The sequence below is a fragment of the Ostrinia nubilalis genome, chromosome 11 (assembly GCF_963855985.1).
Source record: "Ostrinia nubilalis chromosome 11, ilOstNubi1.1, whole genome shotgun sequence".
Lineage (NCBI taxonomy): Eukaryota > Metazoa > Arthropoda > Insecta > Lepidoptera > Crambidae > Ostrinia > Ostrinia nubilalis.
Window position 1 is genome coordinate 5,240,181 of NC_087098.1, and position 26,496 is coordinate 5,266,676.

The 26,496-nt window shown below is 37.6% G+C and overlaps 3 protein-coding genes across 3 annotated transcripts; 1 reads left to right on the forward strand and 2 right to left on the reverse strand.

The window, feature by feature from the left end:
* Positions 1–1,776: 1,776 nt before the first annotated feature.
* LOC135076156 (Kazal peptide Pr13a) lies at positions 1,777–7,598 on the reverse strand. The gene is made up of 3 exons (XM_063970627.1): positions 7,489–7,598; positions 5,210–5,413; positions 1,777–3,124 (listed from the first exon to the last, which is right to left on the reverse strand). The coding sequence occupies exons 1-3, from the start codon at positions 7,514–7,516 to the stop codon at positions 3,066–3,068; spliced, it is 291 nt and encodes a 96-aa protein (XP_063826697.1). The 5' UTR covers positions 7,517–7,598; the 3' UTR covers positions 1,777–3,065.
* An 8,215-nt stretch (positions 7,599–15,813) lies between these two features.
* On the reverse strand, positions 15,814–26,382 carry LOC135076094 (lysine-specific demethylase 3B). Its single transcript, XM_063970551.1, has 7 exons — positions 26,139–26,382; positions 25,651–25,798; positions 25,414–25,544; positions 25,041–25,132; positions 18,726–18,939; positions 17,605–18,132; positions 15,814–17,490 (listed from the first exon to the last, which is right to left on the reverse strand). The coding sequence occupies exons 1-7, from the start codon at positions 26,244–26,246 to the stop codon at positions 16,450–16,452; spliced, it is 2,262 nt and encodes a 753-aa protein (XP_063826621.1). The 5' UTR covers positions 26,247–26,382; the 3' UTR covers positions 15,814–16,449.
* LOC135075934 (uncharacterized) lies at positions 20,776–22,812 on the forward strand. Its single transcript, XM_063970382.1, has 7 exons — positions 20,776–21,362; positions 21,457–21,651; positions 21,760–21,915; positions 21,999–22,131; positions 22,233–22,352; positions 22,451–22,593; positions 22,696–22,812. Exons 1-7 carry the CDS (start codon positions 21,360–21,362, stop codon positions 22,810–22,812), a joined length of 867 nt encoding a protein of 288 aa, XP_063826452.1. The 5' UTR covers positions 20,776–21,359.
* Positions 26,383–26,496: the final 114 nt, after the last annotated feature.

Sequence of the window (26,496 nt, forward strand, 5' to 3'; positions counted from 1 at the left end):
TTAATTAGGCTGAGTTGCAGCATATAACTTTGACCGTAACTAGAACGTTATCCGGTGTTTTTTGTATGGAGTTTGACATATTTTGACGTTTGTCAAAGTTAAAGTAAGATGGTGCAACCGTGGTGCAACCATCCGTAATAGGTCAGTTATATTTGACCACAAAAATCAATAAAGTCGCAAACTAACGGTTAGTTCTGATTTTTCAATATGGTGTTAGTACCTACCGTATATCCAAGTTTGCAGCTTCGAAAGACTTGTCTTCGCTGAGCAAAAAGTGAAAACCTGAAGATGAGAGATTTTTAACTTTCTGCTCTAGGAGAACCAAACGGATACAACGTAAAAGTTCAACATATTACAATAATTTACACTCACAATAAAAAAAACCGGCCAAGTGCGTGTCGGACTCACGCACAAAGGGTTCCGTACCATTGATTTATGAAATTAAAATTATTTTTTTTTTAATTTAAGTTATTTGTATGAAAGATTACGCGGTAATAAGCGGTTTACGATTTAAGAGGTATTAAAAAAACTACTTACTAGATCTCGTTCAAAACAATTTTCGTTGGTAGTTTTTATAGTAATGTACATCATATGATTTTTTTTAGATTTTTCATTTCCTTATTTTAGAAGTTAGAGAGGGGGGACCATCTTTTTTCCACTTTGGAAGCGTCTGTCACGCAAACTATTCGGTTTAGAAAAAAAATATCTTAGAAACCTCGATATCATTTTTGAAGACCTATCCATAGAGACCCCACACGTATGTGTTTGATGAAAAAAAAATTGAGTTTCAGTTCTAAGTATGGGGAGCCCCCAATATTTATTATTAATTTTTTATTTTTGCATCAAAATCTTAATGCGGTATACAGAATACATCTACCTACCAAGTTTCAACAATATAACTCTTATAGTTTCGGAAAAAAATATCTGTGACATATTCATATTCATATTCATTTATTTATTGCATCACATATGTATGTATGTACAGTAAGGTCTTATAAAATATGTAAGGTAAACATATGGGCCCTGCAAGGGCATTGCAATTTTACTCGTATTTACAATAGCAATCAAATAAATTATAGATGTCTTTGATAGGAAGTACATAAAGCATTTGGAATATAATGTCTATTATTGTATAAAAATATATTTGAAAAATTACGCATACTGGACATACGGACGAACAGACGGACAGACAGATATGACGAATCTATAAGGGTTCCGTTTTTTGCCATTTGGCTACGGAACCCTAAAAATGGCAATTTGCAGAAGGTGTGTAGATCCGAGAGTTTCATAAATTCTAATCACTGTACCTACCATGTGTGGAGGTGATAGCTGTTAATCATACCAGTAGGTACAGAACAAGCACATACTAACACAAATTCATTTTTTCCAAAAAACGTTTCCACTATTAATAATTTGATGACAATTTAAAATTATCATTTCTATTTACCTAAACTTCACAAATCTTGTTTGCAAACCAAAAATAGAACTCATTAAATTAGGTTTACAATTTATGATAAGTAAATAGACAAGTATCAATACTACTTTTAACTACGCAGTTGTGATTATGTACTTTATATTTGATCTGTTATCTTCATTTAAAATAATATACTCGTAAGTAGTCCAATACATTCATTAGAAAATTCCTAAAAATTATCGTGTATTTTAGAAAGTAAAGAAATAAATAAGTATCTTTCTTACAAATACACGCATAGACTAATTTAAGTACCTAATCATTTATTTGAGAGACTAAACTAAGCTAGGTAATAAAAAAAAATATACTTTTATACTATTTATTTATTCAAAAACCTTAGTCAGTAACGCAAACAGTTTAATATTAAAGATAAAAAAAACTTAGAGAATATAAAATATTGAAAAATCTTAGAAATATAACTGGATAAATGAATAGAAATCTTAGGCACAATACCTACCTGAATAGTAAAAAAGTACACAATAAAAAACTTAGACATTAACTGAAATAAGCAAAAACAATAAAGAATAAAAAACTTGAATGAAATAATGACCGCACATAACGATAAAACTAAAGCTTTTGGCATCGTTTTTTTTCTTGATAAATACCAGTAGGTACTTATTTATTCCATTGAAGTTGTATGGTTAAAGATAATAAGTCCGAAAGAAAAAAAAATTAAAGCTGAAGAGGCTCAGCTAGAAACAGCTGGGTTACTGTTTTTATGGCAATAATCATGATGATGATCATAATAGAGATTAGACTAGTATTAAAGGTAACTCTTCGATCTTATCAGGCGGTTTTAAACGTTTTGTTCAAATCATCATCATCATTTCAGCCATAGGACGTCCAATGCTGAACATAGGCCTCCCCCAATGCTTTCCATGTTGATCGATTGGTAGCGGCCTGCGTCCAGCGCTTCCCTGCTACCTTTACGATGTAGTCGGTCCACCTTGTAGGTGGACGTCCCACGCTGCGTTTTCCGGTACGCAGTTTTGTTCAAATAGCAGCACGAAATCCTATAAGTCCATCTCTCTCACTCAAAGAGATGCGGGCAAAAGTGACAGCGATAGACAAACCCAAAGATTAGAAACGGCCAAGAAATGAAAATGACGCCAAAAGTATACAAGATTTCATAAATGCTATTACAAGAAAAGCACAAATAGTTATATCTAAGAACTAAGAACTAAAATCACTTTGACCTCGGAAACCCTCTCTGTGCACAATCGAGACTAATAATAACAATGGTTAAGCCGTGTCAGCACAATAAACAACTAAAACAAACATAAAAAAACTGCACTAAACTCAAATGTTCTAATAAGCACAAAACGAAATACGTATCAATAAAGTGATGATAAACAAAACGATAAAAAACAAGATGATAAAATAAAATGCTTAAATGCAAAACACTACGATGATACTGTTGATGATGAAACTAAAAAAAGCTCAAATACGCGCTAATTCATCACAGCTCCTTTGAAAAGTGTGGCTGCAAAGCAATATAAGTTTGCTGTCTTAACTCTAATTATAAGTAAATAGGTAATTAAACTAAAAGTGTAAAAAGGTTACAGCGATACTTTAAGTAGGGTAGTTAAAATATTTAAGATAGGCGGATGCCGTCGGAGCCGGGACACTCTCCCTTCTTGATCTTATGCAGGGCTGGAAACAGAAAAGAAATATATTAAAACTAAATATTTGATCAATAATTACAATCCGGATCCATTTAACTGCTTCTAGTTCGATTGTAATTCTAAACTGGTGCTTCGAGATAGCTAAATACAACCAATTGTTTACTTTTGTAAGTTTTGGTAGACCTTTCTGAATAAGTATTTTTAATAAGAATATATGTACTTAAATATTGGAGAGATAGATGTATAACTTTGCCTAGAATCTCAAAATGGTTTAAAAAACGGGATGGGCCTTATCGGCCTTCTAAGCTATAAATAAAACCACAATGATGAGATCCTTGTGTTTGTTAGAGCGCTCAACATAGTTTGAACTAATATTAGTTAATTAATTGTCAAGAATGTATTGATACGTCATAATGTATTTAATTAAATACATGGTTCAAATAGCATAAGGTACAAACAAGTGTATCATTAACCAAAATAGAACAATAACTTTAATAAATGCTTTAGTATTTATGTCATGTATTGAGGAAAATACGAGTAGAGCACTTTAACATCTTAAGTGCTATGTAACTACTTAATGTATAGGTATTTTCGAAAACTTCCAAGTTATAATAACGAAGACGGGTTTGCTTAAAATAGGCATGCCCACAAAGATAAGAGTGCTAATATATCTAAATACCTATTAGCCTATGTTAAGTTCAGGGAAATACGTGGCGTGCAAAAAACTAACTGACTCACTATCCGGTTTCAACAAAAATAGGGTTGGCAAAATTTAACTACTGAGGTAAAGTTATGATTTTGATAAATAAGTTAACAACGTGCATCCTAGATATGCAAATTCAATTGTCTCTTAATCTTATTTTGTAAAAAGAGTGTAAACTATATTTGTTGAAAGATGCCAGCTATACTAGAAAGGGCTATGCTCAACTTTTCTTTCACTCATAATGGCGAAGCAAATTAATAAAAAGTTTTTACAAAACCGCGATACTTAATAAGCATAAAGAACAAACACAGCTTTAGACAGCAAGGCAACCTATTGTAGCAGTACGTTACTAGCCTTCAATTGGTGTACGAATTGCCAAACGTTCACCACTGGCATCTTATCATAGGATCTAATTTAAGCTACATCAGTCCAGTTAACATTGGGTAGCCCTAACAGTTCCACAATGGCAGTCAGTCCCATTGTGCTACACGTCACACTCGGCCGGACGCCAATACAGCGGCAGACCGAATCAGATTGTTGTCAGTGGTTTTTCACAAATAAAACTGCTCTTCATGACACCTTTATTGTTATCACAATGCACGAAAATAACTCGAAATGAGGTAAAATAGAAAGTTCAATAATCTCTCTCCGTTTACTGCCCAAAAGTTGTCAACTACAGGAAGCAGGATTAATGACAGCCTTTGTTGAATAGATTGATCCAGTCTCTAATTAGTACGTGTCTGTTTAACCGCATATGAGTTTGATCTTTACTTTATACATAGTACTACAAAGTACCTACTTGTTTAACGGATATACATTCAAATGTTCAGATCCAAAGTTATTAAAAAAAAGTATTGGGATCCATATAAAGCGATCATTTTCTTTTGTTCCTATATTACTGTTACATAAAAATCTACTGCCTCAAAAGCTTGTTCATTATTTATATTATATTATAAAATATCTTTTAATCGTTATTAAAATTAAATAAGTAGCTCAGTTGGAAGAGCAGTCGCCCGGCAAGCGGAAGGTCGTGGGCTCGAGTCCCGCCTTAGGCAGTTCGATTTTTTCAAGTTGTTTATTTAAAAAAAAGTTTCTTTCAGTTCTGAAAATTAGAGTCAATAAAATACACGTGTATTACAACAATACAGCGCGGCATAACGCGCTGGATAATGAGAACGTGCTACGTGGACCCTCGCGACCTGGAATAAAGCAGACCAAACATATTCGCTACCAACCGGTCATTATGGAAATCATTGGGGGAAGCCTACGTTCAGTTGGACGTCCAATGGCTGAAATGATGTTAACATTGCGATTGCGGTCAAATACTTGCCTTGTTATGCATAAAATAACGAAACTATAAGGGTTCCTTGTCAGGACTACGGAACCCTAAAAAACATTTTGTCTACTTACTTTCTTTGTGCTCGCAGTTGTAGTTGTTCATGACGCACTCGCTGCCGAAAGACTTGGGCTTCTCTCCGTCCTTGCCCGCGCAGACAGGGTCGAATTTCGCGCTGGTGCAGTCCTGCATGCAGGCCTTCTTGCGGGCTGCATCGGCCTTCAGCTGCTTCAGGTCGGGCTTGTCAGGCCTGGCCGACACTGCCACCAGCACCACCGCTGGGAATGGACAAATGTACCATTAGATGTCAAGGTGTTGTAATGAGGAATAAGGAATAAATTTGTTTTTAAGGTCGACTGGAAGAGACTGCTTTCTAGACATAAGAACAAGTGTTCTAATTGTTTTACTTTATGTACTCACTAAGAGACGAAACTACAATAAAGAGAAAGTAATATTTTTTATGTCTCTTCTGTATATCTCTTTCGGTTCGGACCAGCAGAATCCTGATCGTAAGTATGCAAAACTATTTCCAGTGCAATATTTAACACCAGCTTGTTTGTAGCCTAAGTAATTTTTTGTGTTATTACTACGGGATCATTCCCACCTCTTGCTATATCGTAACTCCTGTGCAGAACGTACCTATGTACCTAGCTTGACTATTAAAGGCCAAGGGAAAGTTATCATTGGACCCGCAATGAATTAATCAGTGTATCCTTAACTAGACAACTTTTGAATTGAAGTCATAGTTAATCATGACGCTAACGAGCCTAAACATGTCTTCATTACCTAGAACATACTTCGTTTTGAAATGTGATTTCAAAAACCGTAAGCGTTACAAATGTTTATTTTCGCGTTATTACCTTCATTAATTGGAGTTGCGAACTTACGAAATACTCAACGGTAGAGCTAGAGTTCTAGAAATAGGAGTATAATGTTTTTTTTTACGTAGCTTTAGATACTATTTACTAAGGCTGGGTTACACTGCACCATTCTGAGGCACCATCCTGATGTCAAAAATCTGTCAAACTCCATAAAAAAGCACCGGTTATCGTTATAGTTACCGTTAAAGTTAGGTGGTGCAACTCAGCCTTAATGTAGTAGTGTTCTTTGTGAAAGAGGTCAATCTTTAACTTTGACTCAAACTTGTATTGTTTGCAAAGCATTCTTTGAATAAAAAAATAGACAGCATGCTCATAATTTGTCACACTGACCATCATTTGTCATCATTATCCTAAAGTTAGATAGCATCATTGTAGCTCTAGAATGATGGATGTACGTTTCTACTTAGTTCCATATCGCATTAAGAAGTTGAGCTCATCATGTAATAAAGGCTATAAAGATAACCGGCTGCGCTCGCGCCTGACCTTACAGGAGCAATAAGGTCGCTGAGGCGTCATTGGCTCAGATAATCGCAGGAAGACTGGCCACTCGTTCCCTCAAGTACCAGTTTCGCAATGTCCTTTTAAACTCAATTTTATTAAGGTTTTATAGCTCAATCGTCCGGGATTTGTATTCGATGATGTCATTGCAAGCACTACTGGTTCGACGTAAGTGATTTCAAGTTATTTATCTTTATTAACGGTCAATTAATAAGTAAAAAAGTAAGCAAACTTTTTCGACTTCTTTTAGCTGTCCATTAGTTAGTAGGTGGGAACAAAAAGTCTTGGTTTATTATTAAGGCTGGTAGGAAGTTCGTTAGAAAGTTCATTGCCTCTTCCTTTACCAAACTGGGAAAAAACTACATTAGTTTCTTGATTTCGAGATGCCCATATAAAAAGTGAATAGGTATTTCTTTTTCGTAGAGATGCACTGTAGGTATCAATTCTAGTAAATTCATAGAATAAATACAAAATATGTACGAGTACATCGGTAAAATAATATTCCATTCTATATACCTAATAATCCCAACTGTAAATACATAGTTGGGATTATTTTTGGAAGTTTGAAACCTACACGACAATTATGGACCTGAATTTATCACATGAAAATCGCATTTGAAACTCTACATATCCTCGAACATTTTCTCTAAAAAATTAACCAATAATTGCACTTCTTCATTGCACTAGAGTTTTTGCATACAACAATGTTACTATTTATCACTCATAATAAATTTTCATAAATATTATAGACGTTAACGATATCATACCGTTATCGTCAGCTCGGTTTAAAGCAGTAACTACATAAATGGTTGAATACTTAACGTGTAGGTACAAATAAACACTAGTGAATAATCAGCACATTGTAAGAGGAAAATACACAATATAAACAATAGTTCAATGCGGAATACCTTGAGAATTTATATGTAACAACGCCAAAAATGACACATCGTATTGTTAAGTGTAAAAAAACTTACCAAAAACAACGAGCGTCACTGCCTTCATTGTGATTTTTTCTAGACAAATCTGATCGTGTTCCACCACTGACTATGGACTGGCAATTGGCGGTGGGGTCAGCCTCTTTATAAAGCAATAGTGGGGAGCCACCAAAAACAGCAACTGGTATAAAATGACCACGTATAAAACCTGCAGTTGCCTTCCATTGTCCATTACCTGCGAACAAGCTAGCTTAGCTCAGAACAATATCCTCAATGTAATCTAAACTGCATCAAGATTCGTCGAGGCGTCTTTCGCCGGTCACCGTGAGTTTGCGATGGGATAAACAGGAATAAATTTGCCTGTTGCCGAGACGAAATCAAAATGGATGACGCCCCATTTACATTAGGGAGCGAAAATTACCTATTTCTGGCGAAACACAGTACAATCGATAGAGACATCCGTAGAGGTCAGGTTTTTAAGCGGATATGATAATCCAATAAATGTTTAATCGGTAAAACCGAAAACTCGCAATAAAATATTTTGGCTTGTGGCTACGAGAAGATTATATGTTATTTAAAAGTAAAATCTATACTAATATTATAAATGCGAAAGTAACTCTGTCTGTCTCGCTTCCACGCCTAAACCACTGAACCGATTTTGATGAAATTTGGCAGGGAGATAGTTTGAGTCCCGGGAAAGGACATAGGATAGTTTTTATCCAGGTTTTTGAAACAATGACGCGCGCGATAAAGTTTTTCTGTGACAGACAAAATTCCATGCGGGCGAAGCCGCGGGCGAAAAGCTAGTAAACAATAAATTTAAAACAATACAAAACTTGAAAGTAATGTACATAACACTAAAAACGCATACGCATTAATAATAATTAAATGTGAAATAATCTTACACATGCATGCACTTTAAATGAGTAATAATAATCTCATAGACAAAACAAACATATCAATAACTTAACGTACTTACAATAAAATTATTCAAAACCCTTTCTTTATTTTACACAAAAACCTGTCTATCTACTATCTTCACAATTTAAATTGCACTGGGACGTCACACAATTTTCGGGCTTCGTAACTTCAGGGTCTGAATAATTATTGTAGGTATGTAGGTAGATCTTTATGTATGTATTATTATTATTTTTATATTATTATATTACATACTACATTACATTACATCAAATAGATATTAGAAAGAACTCTTATTTTTTTCCTTTCCTTGATACAAGATTTTCACCATACTTTTCTTTTCATGCTGTGTAACTGGTTATTAAATCTTACAATTCCACATGCCGGACTTTGATTTGCTACTAACAATCATAATATTGTGGATGAAAATGCAGTATTCTGATACAATATATTATATGTAAGTATGGAAGAAGTAGAGGTGGATATTTGTCGGCCGTTTGGTGTAGTGGTTCAGAACGGACTACTATGCCGAGAGGTCCCGAGTTCGATTCCCGGCTGGGCAGAAATTGAAATGATGAATTTTAATATCTGTTAAGGGTCTGGGTGTTACTATGTATAATAATATGTATGTATTTACAAAAAAAAAGTATTTAAGTATGTTTATATCCGTTGTCTAGTGCCCATAGTACAAGCTTGGCTTAGTTTGGGACTAGAAGCGTAGTGTAAAATGTCCAAGGTTAGGTATTTATATTTATTTTTTCCGCCATTCGATAACATCCACCAGTTCGAACGAGCCTCGTATCGCACGCGGCGGGCACGCCGTATGTATAATCAGTTCGAAACTGCATTAACCGATGAATACTGCTTTAAATTCTTTATCGCCAAGAAAGAGATCATGTAGGAAATTTCCACGACCTGTGCCCACGTAAATCAACATTAGGTAGGTATTGTAAGATTATAATATTCAAATCGAATCATATTATGTATGAAGTCTGGGTTTGTTTTGCGATTTTTTGTCCGCTGATGTGGAAATCTTGGAATATGTAATAATCCCTGGTTTACATTGTTCTAGAAATGTTTTCTATAGGTTAACAAAGATAACAAACACAGAAGTTCCACATTAAGTAGGTATACCTTTGTTGCTGCGTTGCAATTAATTTTAACCTAAAGTGGTCTATATTTTTCCGGAAATCTATATTTGTGGGCGTAGTTTAAGTAATTAATTAGTCCGAACGAAACTTCATGTGACTTTACTTACAATAAAATCAGTGTCTCGTCAATTTATATTCAAAATACGGGCACGAAATATTTTAAACGACGATGACGCGACGTCTCATTATTTTTTACTTCTGGAAGATACAAGCATTTCCAGTATAAGATAATCCCACTTCGAAAAGAGAGATGTTCGTTATTGATTTAGTCAAACCTCTTTCGAAGCTCTTCAGTGAATCCTGAAAGAGTGTAAAGTTGAGTGTAGATTTTGACTTCAGTGATGTTTTAGAATTCAGGCGTTCCAATCCATGGCTATATTTTACCTACAGTAGAAAATGTTGTCAATCAATAGATTCGATCTATTACACAATTTGTGACATAAAATAATAGAAATTATTGATTTTCTCACGCACTCTTATACTTTTTTTTTCAAGTCATCTTATCATCATAGACATGTTTCCGCTCACGTCATGTTTGGACAGACTCATGAGAACTCGGTCTTTCAAATATAATAGAATATCACCTCACCTATATCTTCTATGATGTTATGAATTAAACATCCAATGAATTATTGGTGCCGCAAGTGTTTCAGATTTTTTAACGTCCACTGCGCAGGTAATATTTGTACCTACTTGGGGCCCGATAGAGTGATACAATTTATTTGTGTTTTGATCTGATCTAAGAAAGTCTAAGAAGAGTCCACTATGGTCCATCAGAAATTGAAGCACATCGACAGGAGAGCAACCCTCGGAGATGACATCGAAACCCTACCGTGTACCTTGTCAGCGCAACCACGACCACTCTGACAAGAGTGCCCTGACTGAGAAGAAGAGTTGGAAAGTCCAAAACATTGAACAGAATATCTTTACCACTTTAATGGAGCGATTAGAGGAAATTAAGGGTATCCTTCCGTTTGGCCAAATTACTTTTCGCCAAATTTCACTTCGCAAACAACTTATCGCCAAAGTTTCATTTCCCAAATAAACTTTTAGCAACTGTACTTTTCGCAACTAATTCATTTGGTCAAATTAACATTTGGCCAAATTTTACTTGGCAAATGTTTATATAGCAAATGTTTTATTTTGCCAAATATTAGGTATATCCCAAATAATTTGCTTGGTCAAATTGACACTTCACATACCTACTTACGAGTACCCACCGTTACCCACAAATCAAAGCATAAGGCACATGGTCATGGTTTTCACAATAATTTTATGTAAAACAGAGAGATTGCAGAAAATAGTATGGTTGCAAAAAGTAGGTATTGTAGAAAATAGTAGGTTAGGTTAGGAGGTTAGAACAGTGACCCTTAATGCGCGAAGGCGAGCGAAGCGTGCCGCGGCAGCGGCCGCCGAGCGCTAGAATCATCTCTATTGTTAATAAATCATTTGGAAATTTCGATAAAAAGAATGAAATATGAAAATTTATTTAGAAAAATTTTTATATCAACTACCCACTAAACAAAATAATAACCACAAGCTAATTTGTATTCCATTCTATGCACCAATCAAATTGTTTTGTAAATAGTTTATCGTGAAATATTTTTGCCAAATGAAACATTTAGCAAAACATACTTTGCCAAACAATAATTTGCTAAACAATAATATGCCAAAAACGACATTTGCGAATTAAAAGTTTGCAATAAGTTGTTTTGCCAAATGAAAATTTGCGAAACGTTGTTGTTTGCGATGTGATAATTTGATAAAAGTAAATATTTTATTTAGAATCTAGCAAAAATGTTGTCTCTTGCATCAAGGATAGGAAGGTCTAGGACTAGGAACTGCCATTAATAGCGATTCTGTTAAAAAATATGAATTTTGAGAGAAGTCAACCCGGAAAATGAAATGAAATGAAAATCTACTAAGTCATGAAACTTAAAAAAGTTACAAAATTAATGATAGTATGATAACGTCTAAATTACGAAAAATTATACATAGAACATACATGAAGGCTTCAGCTTGACACCACTTTTTGGGACACTCTGTATACCTACTCTGGGGAACATTTGAACAAGGGATTATGAAATTACGTCGCGTCTCAAGTTTATTAGTATTAGTAGTATTTTAGAAATAGTAGTGGAATCTATAAATAATGTTAATAGAATTCTTGTCTTTAGGATGAAGAGACGAAGGTTTGAACTCTAAGGACCATTTAAAATAGAATCGAATGTAGAACTGAGCTGCTGTTCTGTAATAATGTTATAGATAGGCCTTACCAAACTTAGGCAGTTTTTTTAAGGGTAGTATTTAAACGAGTGACTGTAAATTTATGTTGTAAGTGTCAAAAATAATTAATGTGGGCTAAAGAATTACTAAGTGGGCGACTGAGTGCGAGTGACGAAAAATCAAAAGAACAGCAACTTACAAAAAAAAATTGAGTTCCTTAAAATACAAAATGAGAAGCTTCATAATATTTGAGCGACCTAATATTTGATTGAGTGTCAACGTTAGGTCCTGCATTTTTTTCAATATTTGGCAAATGCTTTTTTTATACTGAGCGGTATTTTTAACTTTAATGAAGTGTTTCGAATGCAAAAACTACTTTGAAAAATACTATTATGAGCAGCGTATTATGAGCCCACATTTAAATAAAAAATGATCTTATGAAATAAATATTTGACGGAACACTATTCTAGTAGCGAAAAAAATAAAACATTAAAATTTAAGGGTAGGTAATCAAATGAAACAATGTATGTATTACGAAAAATGAAATAAATTTGTATTTTCTTAAATCGAATCAACAAAAAAAAAAACAAAATAAAATAAGTCGCTTCTGTCAACCCAAAAAAAAGTAATCTTATTAATAAGGTTCATTGATTGGTACCTATGAGGATTGAGGAGCTCTACCTACTCATCGTCACTGTATGATAAGTGCTGGCTTGGACTTAGCGGGCCGGCCTCGTTTTCTTTTTTGTCCAATAGGTATCAGTTTTGCTTCCAGTGGCGGTGTTGTTAGTTTGAGCCGAATTGCTAGACCCAAAACGTGTTTGCATACATATTTTGTTAAAAATTCGGGACAGTCGCCCCGCCCCCATTCGAATTCGCGCGCTGTAACAATCTGTAGTTTTCATTAATAAAGCGTATCAAAATAAAAAACATGAGACCTCAAATATAATATCAGTAACCAATAATCATTAATAAAGCAGCTCACAAAACTTTGCTTAGAATTAACTTTTTTGTAGTTCGTTCAGTAAAACCTCAATTAGAAAAATCTAATGTATCTTCATATTAAAGTTGCCCTCTCTGTATTTCTAGTCGCTCACTTAGTAATTTAGTCGCCCGGATAGTATTTTTATGTCTGAAATGTAATAATCAAAACCCACATTTTGTAAGCTCGTTCTGGATTTTATTATTGATCAATATTCGTCGTTAGTTTGGTTAATTTTTCGCTTACTCAAATTCATACCGCTCAAGGTATTAAAACAGTATGCCATCATCAGTCGCAAAGTTTTTTTTTAGTCGCTCGTTTTATAATTCCCCTTTTTTTAATACACAACTTACTTTACCTAGTCCAATGGTGGTCGTTATCCGACTGGTGACAATATGATCGCCTCCTGCCTGATACTCCACGGTGATGGTTAGCGAGCTGAGGGCGTGGGGACACGCCAGCATTGCACGGACCACCACCATCGTCGGAATAAGCAGAGCCCGCCTTGCAGGCGGGCAATGGCCGGGAGAGACTGTGTTAGAAGATGCTTTTGTCCGGATTCCTATAGCTTTTTTTTTTTCGTTTTTTTTATGCGTAACAAGCTACTGCCTAATTCTCGCCTTGAAAAAGCCCGGATTATAATGTTCGGGAAAGACAGCATCAGACAGCGAATTCCAGTTGTTCGCATTATAAAAGAGTTATCAGTAGGGGAGCGGAACCGAATATTGTATAGGTGCGCAATACTGGATACCTCAATTACTGAAAAAGTAACAACGTTATCTTCATGAAATATTTAAAACTAGTTGGTCAATCCAATTTTAGAGATGGTTTCCTCGACGGTATCGCCATATTTCTCATCACTTGGCAATCAAATTTTAAAATGACTTTTTCGTTCATCATTTTATTTTTGATATTGACTTCAGGAGACAATAAAACTATAATAAGTGATGTTTTTATTTATAGTTATAGTACATACTAGCGAGGCATATAGTTATTAAACAATATTTAATGCGTTTACTCGATAATTGGAATAGGTCAAAAATTTCATGACGGTTTTCGTAAAAATAGGTAGCTACCTCAATATTGGATACCTGGCTATTCCCAATACTGGGTATCTAGTATAAGGGTTCCTAAATAAAGTGTAGCATTTATTATTTTTCTGACAGTGTGACATGCATACAATGCTATTATTAATAAGGAAATAGGATATTTAAAAGCATCCGAAGCTTAACATAAGAAAGCTGTGAAAAATCTTTCTAAAACAATAGACCAGTTAATTAAAACAAAGCTAGGAAGTAAAGCTAGGTTTACTTCTGAAATGGAAAAGGAGCTTGTTGCCTATTGTTTACTGATGGTCAACAGTTGTTATGGCTTGAGAGCTTTCGATATTCACAAATTAGCTCTCCAACTAGCAATGAATAACAAAATAGTTCAGTTCCCTAATACTGGATCATCATAATAATATCATCATCATTTATTTATTTTATTTATTTTGGATAAATATTTATTTATAAAAATAAATAAAAGAGTTGAGACTTAGCTTGGTTCACTAATTTAAAGTATAATCATACGCAATAATTTTAAGTGCAATTAATGACTATATTTTTGAATTTAAATAAGATTTTTTTCAAGTTTTCAAAAAATATCCAGTATTTGGTACCTACTTCTCCCCTAGTTATAATTAGTTACGCTTAGTGCGAGCTGTACCTCTAGTAGGAAAAACTTTCGAGTTCGTTTCGTTGCGTATTCAAAGTGTCATCGAAAAATTTTGTATGAAAAATTAAACAGCGCCCCCTATATTATAGCCGCCCTAGGGGGCGCTGTTTAATTTTTCATACAAAATTTTTCGATGACACTTTGAATACGCAACGAAACGAACTCGAAAGTTTTTCCTACTAGAGGTACTGGTGGAACATCGACAATCTGGGGATGGTACTCTAACCTGCGTCTGGTTCCCCGCACTAAGGCGATTGAAGGAGCACAGGGATTATTTTAGTGGGTAGTATGTAGTAACTTATGCCTTCCTTTCGGTGAGAGGAGCCCACATAGCCTAATCCCCGCAGAGTAGGTAAGCAATTCCATGCATACTTTCCCCGAAAATAATTTTATTATGGACAAATCACACGCATATTTTTGATGATTTCCTGGAAATTCATGTACATTTTTACCAAACATAACTTTGTATGAATATAAACTGAAACTGAAAATTTTAAGTCAGGCGAAACCACTTTCGACAGTTTTTTTGCAGTCAAAAGTGATTTTGGAAAACACCCTTGGTCTACTTCATAATCATCTAGTTTTAGGTGAATTTGAGTTTTATTTCATTTAATATACCTATTTGTTTTATTTCATTTTGTTATGTGGTCGCCGACTAGTAACCGACTAAAAATGATGCCGAATAGTCGGCTTTCCTGACTAGTCGGCGACTAGTCGGCCCATCTCTACCAGCACCCTTTATAAAAACCATTGACCGTAAAAATTCAATAGTTATTTTATTAAAATTAGTATGGTCTTTTTCACTTCAGTAAAATCATACAGTGACATCTAGCGTCAAGTAGTGAAACTATTTTCTGTTACAACTCACGAGTAACTTTTAGTCTTTACGACCTCTAGCGTTGAGGAGATGAAACAACTTGCATGGTCGTACAACTTGTAGAGAAGTTCATGTCTATAAATGTAGATGTCACTTTTTATGTATTTCTTAGAGCGTTATCCTTTATGGATTATAACTTGTACCTACTTTCGTTTAACTTTCGTCTTCGAATCGTTTGCGTATTCGACGAAATTCGATACTCAACCTTCGAATTAAACGATGACGTGACGAATTTTGATTCTCAAAATAAGTTCGTCAATCATTTCTCATACTAAGATCACTACGATACACGTTCACAAGGGTTGCTGTTATAGTTTTCGTACTAAATATTTTTTGATGGCGATTCGAATACGCAAACGATTCGAACTCAAAAGTTTTTCGTGCTAACCGTACTGCACATATGAACATTTATAGAGTTGATATAAGTTGAAAATTTATAATACTTATTAGAATTTACTTGTGACAAATTCGCGCGGGGAAATTAAAACCACACATAATATAAACATCTTTTTTTATTCCAACTTATAACCATACATAATATACACAGTACAAAAAAAACTTGCTTTCGTCTAATACAGCAATAAGGACAAAATGAAATTGTCACATATTTCGTTATCTATCATTTTGTAACATACTAACCAAATTGAGAAATCTAATAATAGGAGAAACTTATCTACACGCCGTGTTTGATGTACAATGCTTCGAGCGAATACGTTTTACTTCAATATAATAACTTAAAAGTATACACTTCTTAATATGTACTCGATGGAATTCGAATTAAAAATTTACACAATACATACATATCACTATAGCTACAATTAAGCTGTAATAAGAAGAGTTTATTTGTATTTCGATTAAGGAACATAAAACATATCCACATTTCAACGATATCACGATAATCAGACTAATTTACATTGCACGAACTCCGATCGCGACCGTCGGACAAATCACATTTCGAGTACATTTACACACATAACTGGTACACATTCCACTCGGACGCTTAAAAATGGCATCTTATACACGAAACGGCGCACAGCGCGTATCACACTCGCTCCCAATCTTACGTTAAATGCGGAACTTAGCGATTAATGTTACGTCGAGGTTGAGATCAAACGCGGGCGGCGCCGGGCCTACTCGGCGGCCTCGGCGAACGCCTCCTCCAGGCAGCACAGCGAGTCCTTGACCGCGTGGTACACGATGTTCTTGATCTGCAGCTTGTCCTCCTTGTTGGAGTGCTGGTGCGACAGCCGCCGGAACTGCTGCGCCAGCTCGAAGCAGCGCGACACGTTCTCCGGCGACACGAAGTCCTCGGCCACCTTGATGCAGTCCAGCAGGTTGCGCACCTGGTGCGGCGCGCCGGCCGGCACGAAGACCGCGTCGCCCGGGCACTGCAGCACGGCGTAGCCCTCCACGCCGTACTCGCGGTACAGGCGCTCGCGCAGCGCCGCGTCCAGGTACCACGTCTGGTCGTGCACCGGGTCGTGCGCCGCGCGCGGCCGCGCCCCGCGCTCCAGCTCGGCGCGCACCAGGAAGTCGCGGATCTTGTCGGCGTCGCGCGCCGCGTAGATGTGCCACAGCGCGGCCGGCGGGCGCACGCGCGCGCGGCGCCGCGACAGCACGTCCACGCCGGCCTCCTCGGCGGCGCGGGCGGCCTCGCGCGCGCGCTCGGGCGCGTCGGCGGGCGCGCTGGCGTGCACCATGACGTTGACGGCGTCGCTGACGTCGAGGTGCAGGTTGGTGGTGCCGCCGGCGCCGCCGTACGCGGTGTACATCTTGGGCCCGAGGTCGGGGCGCACGAAGCACTCGGGCAGGCGCGCGGCCAGGTTGAGCTTGCCGTGGCGCGAGGTGTACTCGGCGAGCGGCAGCGCGCGCATGAGGTCGTCGAAGCGCGTGGGCAGCAGCTCGGCGAAGTCCTCGCCGGGCGGCCAGTCCTTGAGCTTGAGCACCATGGGCGCGCCGCGCTCGTCGCGCAGGCGCTTGGCGGCGAGCTCGAAGCCGTCCCAGAACTTGCGCGCGGGCTGGTTGGGCACGACGAGCCCGGACGCGCAGTTCACGAGGTCGACGCGCGTGTCGCCGAAATCGCGCGAGAAGCTCTCGGGGCTCCACAGGTCCTTGTCGAGGATCGTCGACACATCTGAGACTAGAACGGGTTGGCCGCGCTTCCATTGGTCCTGTAACAACGAGAAGGACGTTATAAATCTACTGAAAACCACATCAATCTGGCAACAGATTTTACGTAATAATTTTTTAATTACAATTTTCATATGTAAAAGAACGTAACGAACCTGGAAGGGCTTATAGTTGCCGGCATGCGTGGGGTCGGTGAGGTGCAGCAGGCGGCCGTCGCAAAGCCAGGCGTGCGGCACGTCGGGATACAGCAGTTTGGACTCCGTGAGCGTCATGATCCGCACGGGCAGGTCATCGCGCCCGCGCCCGCCGCGCTCGTAACGTTTCACCACATTCGACAGCGCAAACGGCTTGGAGTCCTCATCCTCATCTTTTTTCTCATCCACAACACTAGATATCACATCGTCCAACGTATCGCCCTTGTTCTTCTTCTGCTTCTTCTTGGGCTGGGCCTCCCCGCCCTCGGGCGCCGGTCTTATCAACAACTCCCGGAGAGTCGAGAAGTTCCCGCCCTCCTCTGAATCGGAAGAACTAGAGTCGGATTTCTCCTCTTTTGTCTCGGTCTTCAAGGGTATGTCCGACAGCCAGCTGACGACACTATTACTAGTTTTCCCGTTTTCTGATTTGACTGGTGAAGAACCGTTTGTAGACGCGTTTTCTTCTTTGACATCCTCCTTTTTGATGTTCTGTGAAGAAAAAACATTTTATTAAATACAATGTCATAATGGGTGAATGTGGTAGACAAATAATCCAGGTTTATTAATCCATATGCGCATGTCAATGAGGCTTAACAACAACTTATGTTTCTAGATCGATTTTAGAGTAATTGAATAATGTTTTGTATTTTCACACTCACACACGAGTACTTTTGCATAATTTCATAAGTTTGCATTTAACAAGTATCGTTTTTGTATGTTTTTCTTGCTAATGCAACAATGTAACCTTGTTGGTGATCAAATACATAAATCAATATTGAAGTTCTTTTTAGGCCTCAAAACAAGGCGCTTGTGTCGGGTATTTTTAACATCGTTGATTGAGACGGGGTCCCGTTTTGAGTTATCGGTCAAATGTAAAAACCAGATTTCGCGAATGAAAGATCCGCTAGATGGCGGGACGTGGATGTGGTGGGGTCTGACTGCTGCGTGATTGGTGGATTTTGACATATCTGTCAATGTCATGTCAAAAATATCTGTCAATGCATTTGGACCTCGCGTCTACGTATTGCCATCTGGCGGATTTTTCATTCGCGAAAACCCTCATTACACGCGCAACAACCCACCTTATTGAGCGCTCGATGCAGCAGATGCTTGGCGGCTTGCTTATGAGCGGGCGCGGGCGCGGGATGTAGGCCACAGGCGCAAGCGGGCAGCGACCAGGCCGCGCGCGCCGCGTGTGCCCGCGCCGCCGCCGCTGCCAACGCTCCTCCCGCCGCGATCTGCGTCAGCAGCAGCCGCCGGGCCGGGTGAGCGCCGCCCGAGGTGCACGTCAACCAGCTGGGAATGGAATTGACTGGTTAGTCAAGATAGGACAAAGAAAAATAATTTATTTGTTTCAAACACAAAAAGCTCAAGACCGAACGCGATGGAGGACTGTTGTGGACGCAGAGGGCGTCCCCCATCTAGGGGACATAGGACTTTAAGTCAAAGTAAGTCAAACACAAATGGCACCTACTCAGCGTGTGTCATGCTCTGCAGAACATGACACACTTAATGAGGGCTATCGTTTTAGCGCTCACCAGTTAGCGCCACTGTAGAGTAAGGTCCTGTCACTTGCTAGTAGCGAAGACAGTGGCACCAACTGGTGAGCGCGAAAGTGGTAGGAGGACTATCGCATTTGCACTCATCAAGATAGCGCCACTGTAGAGTAAGGTCCTGTCAATCGCCAGGGGTGCCAACTGTTAAGTATAAAAACGATAGCCCTCATTACGCGCGAGCGATAAGGATGGGTAGCTTGGGGTCATTGGACAAAATTCTACGTGCTCACGGACCAGGCTTTAACACAATATCAGATAGTAGTGGCCGCCCGCGACTTCGTGCGCGTGGATCCCGTTTTACCCCCTTTGGGGTGGAGTTTCATAAAATCCGTTCTTACAGCCGCACTCAGAAAGGTTCATTAAATTAGTCCTAATGAGTACTTAACTAATTACACTGGTCAACAAAATTTTAACTTTATCGTGCCACACGGACTTTTGTGATATTTTTTACTTTAATTGGTGATTGTAAGAAAAAATAAACAGTTAAAAAATATTTGCTAGACAAGGATTTTATTATTTTGAATAATTTAAAATATTAGGAAAAAACACAGATCTCGTATATCAAAAGCTTATTTTTTTATAAATGACTTAATAATCTAAGATTTTCTTGATATATTTAGCTTCTGGTTGGTCCCTTTTAATTGTCCAGCAGTAATCTGCGAACATAATTGGGCTCCATATGCCCTGGTACCGCTTTTCCATATTAGAAATGACCTGATGAACCGCTCACCGTGCTCGTCGCTGACAGCCCCTAAATTGTCAGAAAAATATCCAGGTGCGAGTCTAAAAAATGGATCTGAAGTGACATGTTGCAATCCAACGCTTGATATGACAATACTAGCTCGCTAACCAACTCTCTGTAGCTGTCACTCTTGTGGTTACCCAAAAAATTTACAACAACATTTTTAAAAGCCTTCCCTATGCAGATTTTTCTAAATCGCTTAATTTTTCTTCAAATCTTGAATCACTCATTAACTCCCTAATTTGAGGGCCAACAAAATTACCCTCTTTTATCTTTGCATCAATTTTTAGGGACAACAGATTGACCTGAAGTGGACGGTTGTGAATTGTCGTTCTCAACAGAGACGTAGTTGCAACTGGTATTAGTTCTGGCAATTTTTTACAATGAGAGACTGGTCTTAAAGCCGAAGATAAGTTAGGGTAAATAACTATGTTTTTTTCTTGTAATTTATACCTTTTATGTCAGTGAGACAAAAATAGCAATCAGAAACGTGATCTCGCTGTTCAGTCCATATCATAAGTCAGCAAACGGCATAGATCGTGCACCTTTGTTCAAGACATGAGGGGATATTATGCAACAGACATGAGGGGCCCAGGATTTGTCTTGATAACTACAGAAAAACCAAAACATTGGTGATAACACTCCAACACAAGATTCGTAAAATTTCGTCTTTGTTTTTTGAATATAAGTTCTCCACAAACATAACAAAAAGAGTTAGGATCATTATTACACTTCCTCGTCATGTTCACAGGGTTAATAAATCCAAAAAAGTGTTCAAATTCAACAACAATTTTTTTTATAACGATTTACTTGTAAGCGTTTCTGTTCATTTACTGCCGTAGTGCTAGTTATGAGTATTACCGTATCACAACAAAGATGAGGCTAATTGACATATGACAACTGTGTTTTAATAATGAGGGTAGATTGATAAAACAAAATTAGCTATCAAAGTTCGTGTGGCAAAACCAGTGTTGACCAGTGTTATCATTAAATTTCTTAATTGACGGTTCATCCCAGAAACAAAACTTAAGGGTTCATTTGCTAATGACAGATTTAAGTAACCGTAGGGCGGACCATCCCTATCGACTGCGTTTCGATAAAGCATTGGTGTAGCCACGCTTAAAAAATATTGGTATTTACTAGTGAAAAAGTGGATTTAAAATATGTAAAATCATTATTTATAGTAATATGATTGATAGTCAGTTCTTTTACTGTTAGTTTTTATTGATTTACAAAGCGAAATAGCTATTTAAATTAAAATTAAATAGAGCAACTTGGGCTTTTTTTTTCTATGGGAACACTCACTGCTGTCAATGTCATAATATTAAACAAGGTTTGTTTGTGATTTCTGTTTTGTTGTTTCTCCGGAAGAGATTATTATATTTTCAACGTAAATATATCCTAAACCTAAAAATATCATGGTAAGTAGGCATTTATATAATACTTTAAAGTGTGTGGCATTCAATTTGTTGTATGTTAAACTTGCATTCATATAAAACTACTGTTTTAATTTAGGATAATAATCAATCAAAAACACCACGCAAAAGAATGTGCAATTTCACTGCCGATGAAAAGGCTCTATTGGCACAATTAATTAAAAAGACGCCAATCGTGGAGTCCAAATTAACGGATGGAAAGTCTGTCTCCAAAAAACAAGCAGCGTGGGATTTAATAACACGAGAGTTTAATAGCAACGCCAATGTACACAAGGTGGTATAGCTTACCTACTTTTTAATTTTTTTAAATGAAATTTATTCTGTTTTATTTATTAAATTTACTCATTCCAAAATATTTATAAATATTGTTATACTATTTCAGCGTGAGACTATTACTTTGAAGAGAGCATGGGATAACATGAAAGCCTACACACGTAAAGCTCGCGCAACTGAACGAGGAAACTTATTAAGAACTGGAGGCGGACCATCAGCACCTCCACCGCCACACAATGAAGCCATAATAACCATGGTTGAAGAGGTGCGTATCATTATGTATTTTCTCTAAATAAATGTTTCAAAAACTATCAAGTACTCCCTACCTCAACTGTTTTTATTTTTCAGGCTGCACCTATTATAATTTGTGAGTTGAATAACCCGTTTGATAGTGACGGAACCATACTGGATACAATCAGCAATAGTCAACAACAGGACTTGTTAGACAAACCTAACATTTCTGTATCGATTGACACCAGAGGTACTTTTGCTCTTGTACTATTTTATGGATGATGACAATGTTTTGTTCATCCTTATTTTTATGTTATGCTGATAAGATTGTTAATGTAAGTTTGTTTTTAGATATATTGGAAACAGAGAACTTAAAAGATTCCCAAGTAAATATATTGAGTTTTGAAGAGCAGGAAGACGGCAAAATCTTTGACAATAACCACTTTGAAGTCGAAGATTTGCAAGTTACAGGTATTAAGTATACTTACCTACTATTTATCCAATAATACAAATTATTTAAAAAATTAAAATGATATCTAATAACTTTATGCTTGCTTAAACTCTTTCAGATGGTAAACCTTATTTAGCAGCAAAGACCAAGACTGCTGATCAAGTTCGGAAACCCACAGACTACATTCGTCGAGAGGCTGTGATACGAATTAAACATTTAGAAAATAAAAAAAGAATGGAAATGCAAATATTGAAAACTCAGGTACATTATGTTTCAATCATGAAATCATGAATCTAGTGATTTTTTATCAAGTAATTAAAATAAAGTACAACACAATGTATATTATTATGTTTCTCTTTACAGTTAGAAGTAGAGGAAATTAAAAAAGCAACAGCGTTATTAGAACAACAAAGACAGAAGACATTATTAGAGAAAGCGAAAATTGAGTTAGAAGAAATTAAGAAGTCAAATGGTGGTTAAAAACAAAGAAGTAAAATGGTAGTTAAAAATAAAAATATTTGTTTGATTTTCGGATTTTTATTTATAAAAACATTAATGCATTTGTGTAGATGAAAATTATGTAGGTAGTATGCACGTAGTAATGCTGCAATTCTATTCCCCAAGATAATTATAATGAGAAACACTGGAGAGATGCTTCGGCATAAAGATTCGATCTGGGATGACATAAAAAGATTAATATATATCTATACATAATATATTAAGAAAAAAACCTTTCAACCAAAGATTGTCTTAATGTAAAGCCATTGCTGTTTGGGTTTTCGGTAACTGGTACATCCACAATGTCATTATAAATATCAATGTCATCCCAGTTCGATGGCACCAAGTCATTTACCAATAATGCTATATTGTGCAGTGTTGCACATGCACATATGACAGCCACAACTGTATCCAATTTAATGCCCATTCCGACCTGGAGACAAGGAAATCTTCTTTTCCAAACGCCAAAGCATCTCTCCACAGTGTTTCTCGTTTTAATTTGGCTTCTGTTATAATTCTCTTGGGGAATAGAATTGGGTGATAAAAATGGTGTTAGCAGCACATTACTAACTGCATACCCACTGTCCCCTAAAATTATCCCTTGCAATTGCCCAGTAACAAGTTTTTGCTTAATAGCACTGCTATTATAAATGAAACTGTCATGACTACTGCCAGGCCAACGGGCTACTAAATCGTAAAATTCTAAGTTTGGCCCTGTGACAGCCTGAACATTAATAGAGAAATACCCTTTTCTATTTCTGTACACTTCTGAAGTCATGCCTCCAGGGCTTCTTATTTTAATATGGGTACAGTCTATACAAGCAATGACTCCAGGAAAATGAGCTATTTCGTAGAAAGATTTCCTGCAACAAAAACAATTATTATAAGTCATGAAACTCAGTAACTAGGTAGTACCCAGTAAAATATTTTTATTTTTGTCATTATAAAATAGTCTTACTTCACAGAGTTCATTTCTTCAGCAGTTGAGGGACATTTAACAAAATCTTTCATTTTGCTAGCTATCAATGTAGATACTTGAGCAATGATACGTGAAACCGACTGTTGACAAATATTCATAACATCTCCATCTAATTTCTGAAAAAAAGAGACATCCATTTAAAAAATAACACCTTACTACAAACATTGAAATAATAGTAGGTACCTACAATGCTCACAAACTCTAAAAATAATGCAATTCATATTTAAAATATACAATTCAATCTTTTCAACACTAACCTGAAAACTGCCTGTAGCGAAGTAGCGTAATGTCAGCAGTAACATAATTTCCGGGGCAAATGGTAGTCCTCTTTTTGTTGGTTTCCTTAGGCCATCCAACATAGGTAATAAAACACTTTTTACAGATTCAGGTGTAAATCTATATCGTGCATGGAATTCTTGAACTGAATATTTTGTAAAGGGATCAGAATAATCGCGTAAATATCGCCTCGGTCCCACTTCTCTAAACCTTCTAGCGTATTCCACAAACTCAACAAAGTCACTCAGATCAGACATTTTTGCTTAATTAAACACGATGCGACTGATTCTCAATAATTATCTGGTCAAAATGGGTCAAATTATCAAAATAACCTCAAAACGTAAATGTCAAAATCAACCATTAACTAAGTTAAGTAAAGGTTTGGCTCTACTTAAATTTAATGATCATTAAAGGATGCTAATGCTCCGTTAACTGACTCTGAGAGTGAACTTTTTTAAATCTATACTAAGGAACGACTTAAGTAACCATTAAACGACTCTGAGTGCGGCTGTTAGTGAGCACCTACATTCTAAAAGGAACCCCCATGCAAAGTTCGAGACTCCTGGCACTTGTAGTGTTTGAGATTTCGTGATGAGTGAGTCGAGTCATCAGCGTGCGAATATGACGCTGGTATTCTGTAGTTCATTTACTTAATTTATTGAAACGGGACTATTCCTACTGCTGCAACTGCTGCGAAGCCAGAATCTACGGCTTGACCGACAAAACCCAAGCAGTGACGGTCAAGTGCATACAAAGTTCATCATCAGCAAGTAATTTAGTCTCCTCTACAGAAAACGAAGCCAAAAAGATAATTTGTCCTACATTTCTTGAGGTTCCCATATTTGAGTCTAGTCGATTTTGCGACACCTACGGGAAAGTAGAGATGTTGACAAGAATTGTCCATATGATTTTAACAACTTATTTTCTATAAAAATATAAAATAAATTCAACTTACCCGAAGGAATCTCTTTCGCCATTGCTGCTAACATTAGTAGTATTATTTGTTTCATTGGTATTGTTACTTGACTCACTGCCTGATGTCCTTGACTGCAAACAATAAGAAAACATGTTATGTTAATTTGATACTCGTGTAAATAGGTGCGTATTAATAAATAGATAATAACTTGCTAGAAATCTCCAAATAAGAATAAAACATGATGACAGGCAAAAGACATTAACATTTTTTTTACTAATAATAAAAATGTTAGAAAAACATCTTTGAATAGAATAACACATAACACAATAGCTAAAATAACAGTGTGAATTTACTGTCTTCAATAAAATAATAACATTTATTTATATTGTATTGTATAGAATTAAAGGCTCACCTTATAGCAATCTAAGCAGACGACGAAGCCGCATTTGCCGCAGGTCCAGTGGAAGTTGAAGAGCGTCGTTTCACACACGTCACACATCTCCCGAACCCCCTGTACCACGCGCTTCCATGCTATCGTCTTATCTGTAAGAAACAATCTTCATTAGGTCCCGTTTCAAGCGATAACTGTTTGATTAAAGATTTCATAATAAAATGTGGATTATTAATTTCATTTGTTTCATTTACTAACCGTCATTTAAATGGTGCGATTCGGCCTCTTTTTCTTGTTGTAGCAGTTCACAGAACTGGTCTCCAATCTCCCTCAATAGGAAGCAACTCATTTCTATATCTAATTCCGCAGCTCCGGCGGATGATGACAGCCATAATTTTTTATCCTCCTGCAAAGAAGAAATACATTTTATTGCTATTAGTCGGAATATAACAACAAATAATAATAAGCTTCAGGAAGCAAGATGACGTTCAAAATGCTCAACTCTAACTGGGTTAATCGAGCTTCTAGTTAAGTTGCACGTCGCTTGCCTCTCTAACTGACGTATCTGACATTTTCTTCGAAAATGAGTTATCTACACCATCTTAATCAATTTCGCAAGACGAATCGATCTGTCTAATCGTCAGAAAATTTTGCAAAATGTTAGTTAGGTCAGTTAGAGAGGCAAGCGACGACATGTAGCACGTCAACTATTGGTAAGCGAATGCGTGGTCAAGAAAGACAATTACCTCATCAGCGTCCTTGTACGGGTCCGAGAACCCGGCTATAGCTAGTTGCCTATTCTTGGCGTACTTCAGTCTTCGGAAAGCGTAGAAACGGCAGAAGATGTTCGGCATGTCCTTGTCGCGCTGCGCCGGCGACCAGCGGCACTCGCGGCACTTGGCCAGGCGCGGCGCCACCTCGAAGCACGGCCCGTTCTGCAGGAACGACTCGGCGGGCGGGCGCGCGGGCCCGGCCTGCGGCGCGCGGCGCGGCGGCTCGTCCTTGCGCCGCCCGCCGCGCCCGCCGCCGCGCGCCCGCCGGCCCCGCGCGCGCCCGCCGCCGCGCCGGCTGCCCGCGCTGCCGCTGCCGCTGCCGCTGGCGCCC